The sequence below is a fragment of the Thermobia domestica genome, chromosome 3 (genome assembly GCF_964235325.1).
Source record: "Thermobia domestica chromosome 3, izTheDome1.hap1.1, whole genome shotgun sequence".
Taxonomy (NCBI): Eukaryota; Metazoa; Arthropoda; class Insecta; order Zygentoma; family Lepismatidae; genus Thermobia; species Thermobia domestica.
This window is the reverse complement of record NC_137456.1, coordinates 52,348,358-52,360,993: the sequence shown is the minus strand read 5'-3', so window position 1 is coordinate 52,360,993 and position 12,636 is coordinate 52,348,358. Positions and strand designations below refer to the sequence as shown.

The 12,636-nt window shown below is 35.1% G+C and overlaps 1 protein-coding gene across 1 annotated transcript in view; it reads right to left on the bottom strand.

The window, feature by feature from the left end:
- The window catches only part of LOC145681785 (uncharacterized), a 42,644-nt gene that overhangs the window by 12,841 nt on the left and 17,167 nt on the right, over positions 1 to 12,636 (bottom strand). The window contains exons 2-6 of the mRNA XM_081753395.1: positions 6,576 to 6,688; positions 5,648 to 5,714; positions 2,539 to 2,704; positions 1,837 to 2,027; positions 5 to 170 (exon numbers count right to left, since the gene is read on the bottom strand). Of these exons, the coding sequence (XP_081609521.1) occupies positions 5 to 170; positions 1,837 to 2,027; positions 2,539 to 2,704; positions 5,648 to 5,714; positions 6,576 to 6,688 (703 nt within the window). The remainder of the gene's footprint in view (positions 1 to 4; positions 171 to 1,836; positions 2,028 to 2,538; positions 2,705 to 5,647; positions 5,715 to 6,575; positions 6,689 to 12,636) is intronic.

The window sequence follows — 12,636 nt, the reverse complement described above, 5'->3', positions numbered from 1 at the left end:
TTACCTTCCCTGATGTTCTCCTGCAGCAAAAGTTCTACTAATGTGGCTCCGTCATTTGTTGTTTGTTTGGTCGTGGTAAGTATATGCTGAATCTTCTTTAAGTCTGCATTCCACGTTGAAAAAAATGTTATATCTTTCCCAGGATATAACTGGCCAAAATCAATGTCGATCTGAAAAGTAAAAGAAATTGTTGTCACATATACCTAACGCTGTTTGATGATATAATGTTCTATGCTTTCTTCTCTTTATACAAATGTTTGGTAGTATAGTTTCCTTTGAAGTTCATTAAATAATCTTTGTTTCAACAGAGCGTTTTTAATCAAGTTATGAACATCAATGGCATTCACCCCACTATAGTATCCATTTTCAGAAAATACTATGTCTGATTGAAAAAGAAATCCCAAAGTAGGCATGTAAAAAACAATTACTTAGAGTGGAACTGATAAAATACACGCAAATATAAAACAAACTTCCAAGCGCTTTCGCATTTATGGAGTCGTCATACAGGGACGCAAAGACGAAAGTGGAATAAGAAATAGAGAAAGACACAAGGACCGCACCTATACCAACAGTGATTTCTCCACAAGGTTCTCTACTTTCTCGTATGAGTACTTGACAGCAGTCACGTGATCACATGACCACCATAGCACCTAGCAGAAATATGGCAAAATGAAATGAAATCTTTGAGTTTTACGTCTCACGGTTACGCCGGTTAGGCTAAAGGAGACGGTGATGATGAGAGATGAATGAAATGGTGGAATGAAGAAAGTGGGAGAACCCGAGAAAACCCACGAGCACGGTGTTTCTACACCACAAAGTCCACACGGCGGGAGCAGGGTTTGAACCCGGGACCCCAAGCACCGGAGGTGAACGCTCTACCACTGAGCCACCGCGCCCCCCCCAGAAATATGGCGTAACTCGTCTTACTCTGTATCTTTCTTCTTCCACTTTCGTCTTTCTCTTCCTGCCTAACAAAGCCATAAAAGGTGAAAGCTCTTACAAGCTTTTTTTTCTTTCTTAAATCTTTGCGCGCATGTACTGCACGTGTATTTTATCTAATTTCTGGTAACTGTTTTATACATTGGTTGGTTTTTAATTACACAAAAACGCGTCTTTAACGTAAGCTTACATAATTCTGAACCTTCTGCCGCTGATGCTGGTATATTTGTAAATTAAAATAAACTATTAAATGTTTTCATAGGAACATTATCAACAAGAGTGAGGATGTGGGGCTGATCGGGGAGCGGGCTGGGTAGCGTAGAGGTTAACTTATTGGCATTGTACGTCGAAGACAAAAGATCTATTTTCGGCCCACTCGCACTTTTTCACTCTGATTTTTCATTATTTCTGAATCTATACAGGTTTTGGTGTACTGAAAATCCGGTTGATTTTCTCAGAATTACTAAACGTTCTACCTGCTACAAGATGCACCATCTCGTCCATCAGCTTACTCACAGGAAAAAATTAGAACCGAAAAACTCCGAAACATAGTGCAAGACAGGGTACAACTTCATACACCGAAAAACATTTATAAACTCTCTCGCCTCATGCTAGGTGCTTTTTTTGCAAAGAAAAACTGCCGTGTTCGCAATTTATATATAGCATCAACATAAGACCCTTATGTTCATGATTTTTTTTTTAACTCATTAAATTTTGTTACTCGTTTTTTTTTTTTTTTTTTTTTTTTTTCATTTTCCTTTAAGTACAGTTAAGTACAGAAGTGTGATACGGAATTACACTTCTATAAAATAATATAAAGGTATTTTCTTTCTTCGGTTACATTCATAAAATAATAATAGAAAGATGTAAACTTCTTAGCAATATCACTACACTTACAAGTGTGTATCCAAGAGGCTGTTTTAAAGCAGGAAATTCCTTGAAGTAGGAGCTGATATCCTTCTTTGACTGAATGTAATTTGCTCTCCGATTTAATGTCGTTTGTTTCCACAGATCACACACTTTCTCCCATGGCTCTATATTATTTCTCAACCACGTGAGAGCTTCCTCGGCAAATTCATCAGTGGACTCTGAAAATAAAGGACACCATCTACATAATTCAGTGTGAAAGAAACGTACATACTCAGTATACGTAAATACATATGTATTAATTTCTAGGACAGAAGTACAAGAAATAATATTTCAATAAACATGTGAAACAGACAGTATTATACTTCTGAACACAAATGTCATATGAGGTGTTCGGAACATGTATTTACAAAACGTCCCGTTAATATATGAAAGCAGTGATAGAGTTTTACACACAGATGAACAGCAGATATACTGATTGCACAAATTCACGGAAATTTGTTGATTTATAATGAAGGTAGTGCCCTTGAACTGTGAATCTGTTGATTGACCATAATACGTGAAAATGTTTAACCATGTAAAAAATCGGCACGCATCTCTTTTAGGAAGTTTTGTACCCTTGTCTGAATATAAGATAGCATAAAACACTATGCATCGTGATTTACTGATAAAATTATAATACAGAATTTATGAACATGAAAGCAAATAAATGAAAAAGAACTATGAACGTACCATCTAAATCGACTTCGGTAGAAGTTGTAGCTGCACACCGGTTTCTCAAAGGCAAAACACCACTTTGCCGCAAATACCTTCTTGTGTTGCAATATCTGTCCCAAAGTTTCCCTCTTGCCAAAACCTTCTTCCCTTGAGCAACTTTATAGGGGACGTAGTAAGTATGCTATTTGAAAAACAAATCACTGTTATAATATACAGTCCTGATATCCTATTGCACAACACAAAATTACAATTAAACTATATTATTTCCACAGAGAAACAAAATACATGGAAACCTGTTTAAAACGAAACTTATATAAACCGGAAATTTGCCGAAGATGAATAGTTTTTAGTCCCGGCAACTCTGTCTGATTTGCCATATGGTAAAGATTTTTCTCTTAACTGATTGCCAGCTCGAAACGTAGGGGCACTGTAGTCTGTCTGTCTCTGCGTTGGCGTTACTACTGAACTTCTGTTTTCAATAGTTAAGATCTTTCGACCGTGAACAAGAATGGAGATAATGTTTCTGTTATTTAAGTTACCTGTTTCCTGTTTTTGTTGATACACACATAAGCACTTTTCTACTGTCAAAACTTTCTTTATAAATTAAAGACTTACTGCTTGCTACTCCGTCATTACACATGCATTTCCAAGAATTCGGTCATTTTTGAAAAAAAAATGGTAGAAATTTAGACCAGTTGTTGAAAATTTCCATTGTTTCTGCTGCAGAAAATGTGGTTTCAGTGTGGCGTGTTTGTGTGCCCAGTGTTGTGTACAAATACGGCAAAAACAAATGTTATTGTTACTTTGGAGGACACAATACGATTATTGAAGAGAGAAAAAGAGACAATGTTTGTAAAATATAAAGTTCATTTCAAATGTTGCAAACGCAAATTTCCAACACTGAAACCCAGAAAATGAAAACAATCCTTAAAAGGCGGTGAAAATGTAAAGAGGAATGTGAGAGGAAATACATAATAAAATAATACATACTTGTAGTTTCTACTTTAAGCGTCTGTCTTATTCAAATAAGTTCACTTTGTAAATTGAGTTTATGTTGTAAAAACATTTTTGTGTTAATTAATCTTTCACCTCAACCATTTTAACCTAGGTATAGTACTACGAGATTATTTTTACCAGCAGTTATTGTTACAGAACTTAACTTTTCGAATTTGCACACAACGGAAAATTATTTTGTTCCTTGACGTTCCGTCTTATACAAGTTTCACTGTATATATATGCTGTAAATTAGACATATTGGAATTTCTTTTTTTTTTCTGGATTCCTTTAGTACTTCAATAAAATGAGCATTGAAAAATGTATTCTGATAAGTTATGGAAAACGTTCACTTGTAAGTTAAATTGTAAATTTCTCCTTGTTCTGAAGACAATGATAAAATAAATATTAATACAATTAAGTCTAATTTTCAATGGGTGTTCAGAAACTATACCGGCGAAATCGGAAGATGATAGTTAATATAATTCTAAGCAAAAAAGCTTCTACACATATCCGATTCTCAGCGGCCTGACACCTACAGGTTGGTAACAATTCTGTACATTTTTCCAAAACAAAAATGTATTACTCATCCTGTATTTTTTCTAAAGGTCATCTATGATGCATTTGAATGGTGACAGAATGGCCTTTCCAAGGGTATATGGCACGTGACGATAGTTGCGTTGGAAGGAGCCTCATGAAGCTAATTTTCAGAACAAAATATCTTTCTTCCAAGAGCTTCAAGAAACACGGTTGCCAACACTGTCGCCAAATAGGAACGACAAAAAATTACGCATCAACTTCAATTTTTATGCTGAATAATGTCGCAAATTTATATTATATATATATATATATATATATATATATATATATATATAGGATGGTGCATTTAAAATTTGCCACCCCTATATCTTCGAAACGACTGCGAATATGAGAAAACGCTAAAACACGTCCATCATTATTTTAAGGGGCTTGAATTTTCAGCTATAAAAGATCCCCCTAAACACCCCATATAGCGGTATCTGGAGTCAACTTGAAAATTTTAAATAGCAAAGGGGGTCGAGTGATATATCGTTGGAAAGGTCTCGACAAGAGAAATATTTTACCTAGAGTTTCAAGTCCCTATGTTGACTCCATCTAAAATGGCTCGGGTTCACATTCTTTCCAACGATATATCACTCGACCCTCTTTGCTATTTAAAAATTTGAAGCTGACCCCATGTACCCCCATATGGGGGTACCTGGAGTGGACCGTTTATAGCTCAAGATTCAAGCTCCTTAAAATAGTGATGGACATGTTTTTGTGTTTTCTCATATTTACAGTCGTTTCGAAGATACACTGGGTGCCAACGGACTTTATGGACACAAAATGGGAACCCCCGCCATTTAGGATAGGGTCAACATTGGGACTTGAAACTTTTGGCAAAATATTTCTCTTGTCTAGACCTTTCCAACGATGTATCACTCGACCCCCTTTGCCATTTAAAATTTTCAAGTTGACCCACGTACCTCAATAGGGGGGTACCTGGGGTGGACTTTTTATAGCTCAAAATTCAAGCCCCTTAAAATAATGATAGACGTGTTTTTGCCTTTTCTCATATTCGCAGTCGTTTCAAAGATATAGAGGGTGGCAAATTTTAAATGCACCACCCTGTATATATATATATATACTACAGTATCAGAAAGAAAAATAAAATTGTCCTTATACAATCGAACTACTTTTATTAAAATGAAGAAAGTTTTTTTCTTCCTCCACAACTTCCCTTCCAACTCCACTATCGTCATATATACATCAGTGGAAAGGTACTTCCATTGCCGTTCAAATACGCCATGCGTCATCTCTTTAAAGTACATACAGGATGAGTAATAAAATTTTGTCCTGAACAAATTTGTATAAAATATTTACCAACCTGTAACTATCAGACCGTTGAAAATTGAACATATTCTTATGGGATCATTTTTGCTTAGAAGTACATCAGCTATTATCTCCAAAAGTTGTCAGTATGATTTCCGAACAATCTTCAAAGAATCATAAAATACTCCACGACTTTTAAATTTTTTCCAGTGAACGCAAAGAAAAACGAAAAATTAGCAATATACAAGAATTCCCTCACCTAACTGAATTTTACACAAACCTTGTTTTCAGACGGAAACAATCGTACAATCGCCTCACTTATTGAAATGAATGACTGTCTACTGATCCTGTAAGACAGAAAATGAAATTTCACAAAGCAATTCCCATAGAAGCTTGAATAAATATTAAGAGACGACGCTCCATTGGGGAGGAAAAAAAAAAAACACTTGTTTATAAATTTTAAACTGACACACAATCATAGTATTCGTCTTGCGAATAAAATCAGAAAAACACACTGCTGAACAAGACTGTACTTTTAATATAAAAATATATTTACACGTGACGTTTCGATCTTCTAGCCAAGATCCTCATCAGAGTGTACGTCTGATGAGGATCTTGGCTAGAAGATCGAAACGTCACGTGTAAATATGTTTTTATATTAAAAGTACAGTCTTGTTCAGCAGTGTGTTTTTCTGTTTCTTATAAATTTTGTAACACTGGCACTAAAGAAAGAAGTGAATGTTTAGTTTCATTAAGTCAGGCAAATAAATGAACTGTAATATTTAATACAACTCAACGTGTTCCAAGTTACTGCAAACAGTTATTAATCAATCCAAAGGGTGCTATGCAGTCATCAGAACACTTTCAAATTCCAACTGATCCATATTGTTGTGTACCACAATGAGCAACTAACGAATTAATGTGTTTGAACTTTTGCTTTGATAATTTCAATGCATTTTGAGACCAAATTAATCCTAAAAACACAACTACAAACATACTTGTAATATAGATCATAAGTGAAAAATACTGTCACGGTGATAAACGCAATCAATACCGTCGAATATGTGCCATGTGAAAACGAGATTCTACTCGGAATTCTTAGTGAAGACGATAAATGTATAGGACAGCAATTACTTAATATTTAAGACTATTGCATTTACATTATCTTTAACATACGATACCACAAAATTTAACGAAACGATCTGTACCTTTTATCTGCGCCAATATATCGAACGATGACATCTGTTAATAAACTGCGAGCTCTGCTATTAAGATTCCCAAATTCTTGTGCGTAGATAATACTTCTTTTCCTTGCAGTGAACTATTCAGAATCTTCTGCAAGTCCTAGAACAAGGTACTTGTGATCATAGAATTTGAAATAAAACAAAACTTAAACAACAAAAGCAAAACTATAAAATAATTTGATATCACTTATGTTAAGATCACATAAACGTGAATACGTATAACCAGACGTATTTTATTTCAAAAATTTACAAAAAGAAACTCTTGTTTTCTACGAAAAACAAAAACGAGCATGAGCATGTATGTGTAAAAGTACACATATGTCCCAAATTTCGTCGAAATGGGTGCAGTATTTTTTTTTTTTTTTTTTTTGATATCTGGTGATTACCTGAAGAAGAATTTCATTTTCAACGCATCACAACTTTGACAATTTTTCACATGGAAATTTTATTTTGATGTCACTTGCAATCTTTTCTACCAGAAAACAAATGTTTTAAATTTCATTCATATCTGTTTCGTAGTTGTCGTAAACGAACAACGCCGAAATGCCATTTTTTGTATTCTAGAAGCGTAAGCACTAGTCGATCTACTTTTTAAAGCCTTGCTTGCAGGGCGACCGTCCTGCCTGATAACGTAGAGTTGGTTTTTAGTTTAGCGTCCCTTTCAGCAGCGAGGCTATATGAGACGTGGACCTACTGATTAACGTGGATTCTGTATATTTTTCTCTGAAGGCTATATGTATGCCAAGTTTCAACTTTCCACGTCAACTGCCAGTTCCATTATTTTGTCAGTTAATGGCACGATGAAAAGTTTGAAACTTCCGGCTTTTATCCTAACTTAACGTACGCTCTAATGCAACGTGTGAACCAGATAATTGCTAAGGAGAAGTTCTATAACACAGGTTCCCCATATAAATTAGCAAGGTTGGTTCCTTTCTGTACCAAAATTTAAATTTTATTTCACAGAATATTGCTAGCGAGCGTCAGCAAGTGAAAGCGGGTTAGAAGACCGCAGGATACGTTGTTTTCTGTTTTTATTACAGCTAAATGGGAAGTGGGACATGTGTTCTAGAACCTTGTAATTTCTATGACGTTTATATTTTCTTCTCGCTTATTACAAAGCTAAGGCATTACTGCCGCATCGCCGGACCAGTATTAGAATCGAAAAAAAGTACCAAAATGTACTGTATACGGATATATTTCGTTGGACTACATTAACTTACATTAGATTACCTCACATTAGGATAAGGGCATAAAAAACTACAGTGCAAAAAACACAAACCAACTTGTGCTAGGTGGCCACTAAGTGCACGAATGCTATCTAACCGAGCCAAGGTAGGGCGGAGCTAGCGGACCAGCGCGGTAGTGCCCCCGAAGGGAGCAGGCGCGTCAGCGACGATGTGTACACGCGTAAGCGAGGGTACTGAAAACATCTGGTTTCCGCAATCATATACATTTCAATAGCACTTGCCATACTCCTCTTCGCGCCACTACATCATAACAACTATATCTCTCCGCGAAATGGTCCATCCGCCTCCACATACAGTGTCGCTTACAACATCAAAAATAACCAATTTCTTCATTTTTACTATTCCCCTTACATGACTTTCACTCATTCTTGCTCATAAACAAACAAACAAACAAACAAAAAAAAATTTAACTGACCCGGCAAATTTTCTAAAACTGTTCCGGTGATACACCAGTTAACCCCAAAGCTAAATAAGCTCCATTTCGTGGGAACAATCACATACAAAATTATTATGAATACTTGACTAATTTCAGTAAACTGTGAGATCAACTAAGCTTATATATTAGTTTCATTAGATCATGGTCCCTTGTACGAAGGTACTGAATGTTTAAACTTAGGTCAAGCTTCAGTACTGCTTAATGGGCTGACTGGTAAATAATTTGTGAACTACTGGTACATCATTTGAGGAATTAGTTGACCTCTGACCGAGTCTGATCGGGTTAGATCACTTCTTGAGGTCAAAACCGAGCACTCAATCCAATCAGCGCCCCACCTTTACTTAGTTTTAAATAGGGACTTTGTTTACTCCACTTTAATTTAACCTAAATATATTTAAAAAAATGAACTGGTTCAAACAAAATATCGGATTTAAAAAGAAAATGGTTTCTGCAAAACCTGTTATTTATGTGCTTTGAAGTTTGACATCACCATCATGAATTAAATTAAAAGTGCAAAGGTGGTGTCACTTAGTGTAACACAAAGAGAAAGGCCTTCTGTAATAATTTGAAAGCGACAGAAGCACACTTAAAAAGCATTAAATCGTAACCTATCGTGTTTTCTTTTTGCTACACATACCTAAACTAGCCTATATAACCATACTTTCGCTCGCTGTCGCTTGTTCAGCATTAATTAGTAAAAATTAAGGGTGAATTATTATTAAAATTCTTGATCCCATCTGTACTGTTTGTAGAAAGTAATAAGGGCACAAAGTATAACAATTAAGGGGTTAAATTCCAAAGTTGGACGTCCGTTTTCAGCAAAATTTTGAAACTTGCACGGAAGATACGTATAATTTGATCGTTTGTGTGCTTGATAATATATAAAGATAATACAACAACACTCTCTCTATTTGTTATATATAATTGGTTATAAACATGGGACTACTAAGCGAGCGAAGAGAACTACCTCGCGCAAGGTAACCGAATAGTTGCATTGTGGGAAAGTAACGAGCATTCATAATATCAATATTGCGGGTAATATACCGAATCGCTGTACGGGATGTGAACTGACAGTGTTGAATTTCGTGAAGCTCCCGTCGAAGGGTACTTCTATTATAGATCCTAACGTAACCTAACCTAACCTACACTTTCTCCCAACTCGCGAAATTGAAAAATTATACATTTTAATAGCTTTTACGCAATTTTGGTAGAAAAGTATCGGACGTCCAACTTCGGAATAAATGCCCAATTAAGTAAAACTCAACGTAGAAATATCAACATAGGACCACTATGATCCTCAAGCATCGAATCGTTCTGCAAAAGCTTAAGCCTCTTCCAAATAGTACGAACTCTCATATTAATAATAACCTTTCTCTCAACTTTTCACACAAACATCTTACAAGAAGTCTTAAATCATTATTATACCTTATATAATTTCATCTGTACATTTTCGGGCTTAAGTTTAGATTTGCCCCTCCAGTTTCCAACCTACGAAAATGCAGTTAAAACATTAAAAATTGTTAGGTTAGGTTAGATTAGGTTACCTGGTAAGACTTTAGTTAGACTAGAACAGTGACTGAAACAGGTTCTAATATCGTAATTCCGAGTAAAAACGGGCTAGAATCTCTAAACTTACCCTCAATTGCGTGAACACATCGTGTCTCTATTTTGAAGTATTTTGATTTGGTGATAATAAAAATAATATTTTGGAAGCGTCATAAATGCTTAATAATACACTATTTCGTACAAGGGACTTTCGTTGCTTGTGCGCAATACAATTCAAATAAACATTTACAAATACATATCTTCAATTTACATATTGAAACTTACTGACTATCCACTTACCTTGAAATTTCATTATTAGGGTTTCTAAACCCCACTCTTTTAAGATATTTTCGTAATTCATATTAACTATAGAATCCATTATGGCGGCTACATGACAACTCGTAAAAGGCGGGATTTCGCATAGTTGCCATAACAAGAGTTTTATATTGTAATAGCCATTCTAACCATAATGCTATCGCTATTTTAGCAATACTAAATAATCTGGTTATATAAACAATATGCATGATATTATTAACCATACTAATATTAGCAATATTTTTTTCTTACAACAGCCATACTAAAAAAATAGGTGTTGTATAAATAACAAATCAGTATTTATACATCAACTATACTATAGTCAATATTAATTTACCAATTAGCAATACTCATCAACAATGCTTTTATTGTCAATTCAGCTATACCATTTTTTAGAGTGTACCGTAGTTAACTATGGGTCAAGACCTCACTCAGGAATAAGTATGTGCCTTATTAAAAAGTCCAAGTTTCAGAATCCTGCGGTATTTTAGCTATAATTTTTATTTGTAGAGATAAATAGCGAGTACTTCAAATTGTATCCCCGCAGACAAAAACCCTCTATAAAAATTATTGCGTTAGTACGTTAGAAATCTGCAAAATGTATTTTTGGATAGCGCAAATACTGGTTTCTAAGTGAAGTCTTGAACCGACTAGGGAACGTCCCATAGTTTCGGAGCTATGGACTTTAAAGTTCAGTTTTTTTTTTCATGTTTTCGGCAGCTTTATAAATCCGAAAGGAAGCATTAGTCTATATTTTTTTGTCTTGTCTTGGTGTTAGGAATCACTTCCCAAACGTTGTCCATGATGTTTGCAAACACTCTCTATATGTTTTAAAATGAAAAAAAAAAATAGTTTAACATTCCACTCGTTCACCCTTTGGACTGAAGGGAACGAATCATTAAGCAATCAAAGAGAATGATTGTCAAATATTGTTTTGTGTTTTCCCACCGGGAATTGAACTCGCAGCAGCATAGTAAGGATTGCTGCAATATGGTTACATATGCTGCTAGCAGAACAAAGAGCCCAAATATAGAGCTATTTAGTAAGTTATTTTGTTTACTATTTTTTTGGGGTAGATTTTGGGATCGATTTGCTATAACAGCGCACTATTGATTAGAAAGACGAATCAAAAATCATTAGCAGTTATACTCCAGACAAGACATTCTCAAGAATTTCACAACTGATTTATATTGAAACATTTATATTCTGCACCATGTTATTCAGTTAACATACACATATGCGGTTTTGCAAATATGTGTTCATACTTCTATTTTCTACTTGGAAAGACATTAGTACAATAATGCATTATTTCTAGATAGCGCGTCTGGTATTGACAACATTAGCAGTAATACGAAATTTCAGTATATTCTGTCGCTTGAAGCAAAGTGACAACACAGAGCAAGTGCGATTGGAAAAAGGCAAAAGCCCTCTCCACCTTCAGGGTCATGCACCTTCTCATTTGAAAACAGCTGTATTGGAAGAATAATTTTCCGATATTACTCATAAACAGTGTATCTCGCGTTTTATGGACGGCGAGTTCTAGTGCTGCATAACTCGCGTGTATCGAAGCATGCTTTTAGCTTATGTTTAACAGCCATGCCATTCAACACGGGAGACAGTTTGAATACAATGTCTTATGTCAAAGTCTATAAGGTCGACATTGATTTTTATGCTTAACACGTATATCTATTCTGAAATGTGTTACAAATCAATATAAAACATATGGTCTTTTATTTTCTTTGTCCGTTTGTAAAGCTTATGCAATTAGACACACACACACACACACATACACATATATGCTGCATGTATACGAGTATATACAAGTATGTATATCTATGTGTGTGTGTTTGTGGTGTGTGTGTGTATGCGTACAGAAACTGCTATGTAGGGACTGGGGTGGCTCAGTGGTAGAGTGTTCAGCTTTGGTGTTTGGGATCCCTGGTACAATCCCAGCTCGCGCCAAGTTAACTTTGTTGCGTACAAAAACCGTGTGTGTGAGTTTTCTCTGGCTCTCCCATTTCCTCCCACTTTCTTCATTCCATCATTTCATTTATTTCTCATCATCACTATTTCCTTTAGCCTAGCCGGCATAAGCGTGCTACGTAAAACTGCAAGATTTCGTTTCAATGTTTTTCTGAATCTGCTGTGCATATGAATAATATTGAAATCAAGTGCAAGGAATCGCCGAAAAGAAATACTTGTAAATGATATTTTATAGTACAATAAAGATTAGAAATCTGCTTAGGTATATTTTTTTCGGCAATTGTAATAATTAGCTTCAATAATTAACATAGGAACAGGAGTCATTATTACATACATTCCTCCAAATGAGTATCCCCAAAGCGAGAAGTTTATGTTCAATACGGTAATACTCTACATTCCTTTTAATTTCCCTTCTTTTTTGGTATACTTCTATCACGTCCATGGATATATTTGTTAACCAGTATCATATTAACAAATTAAATTTAATTTCCCGTATTTT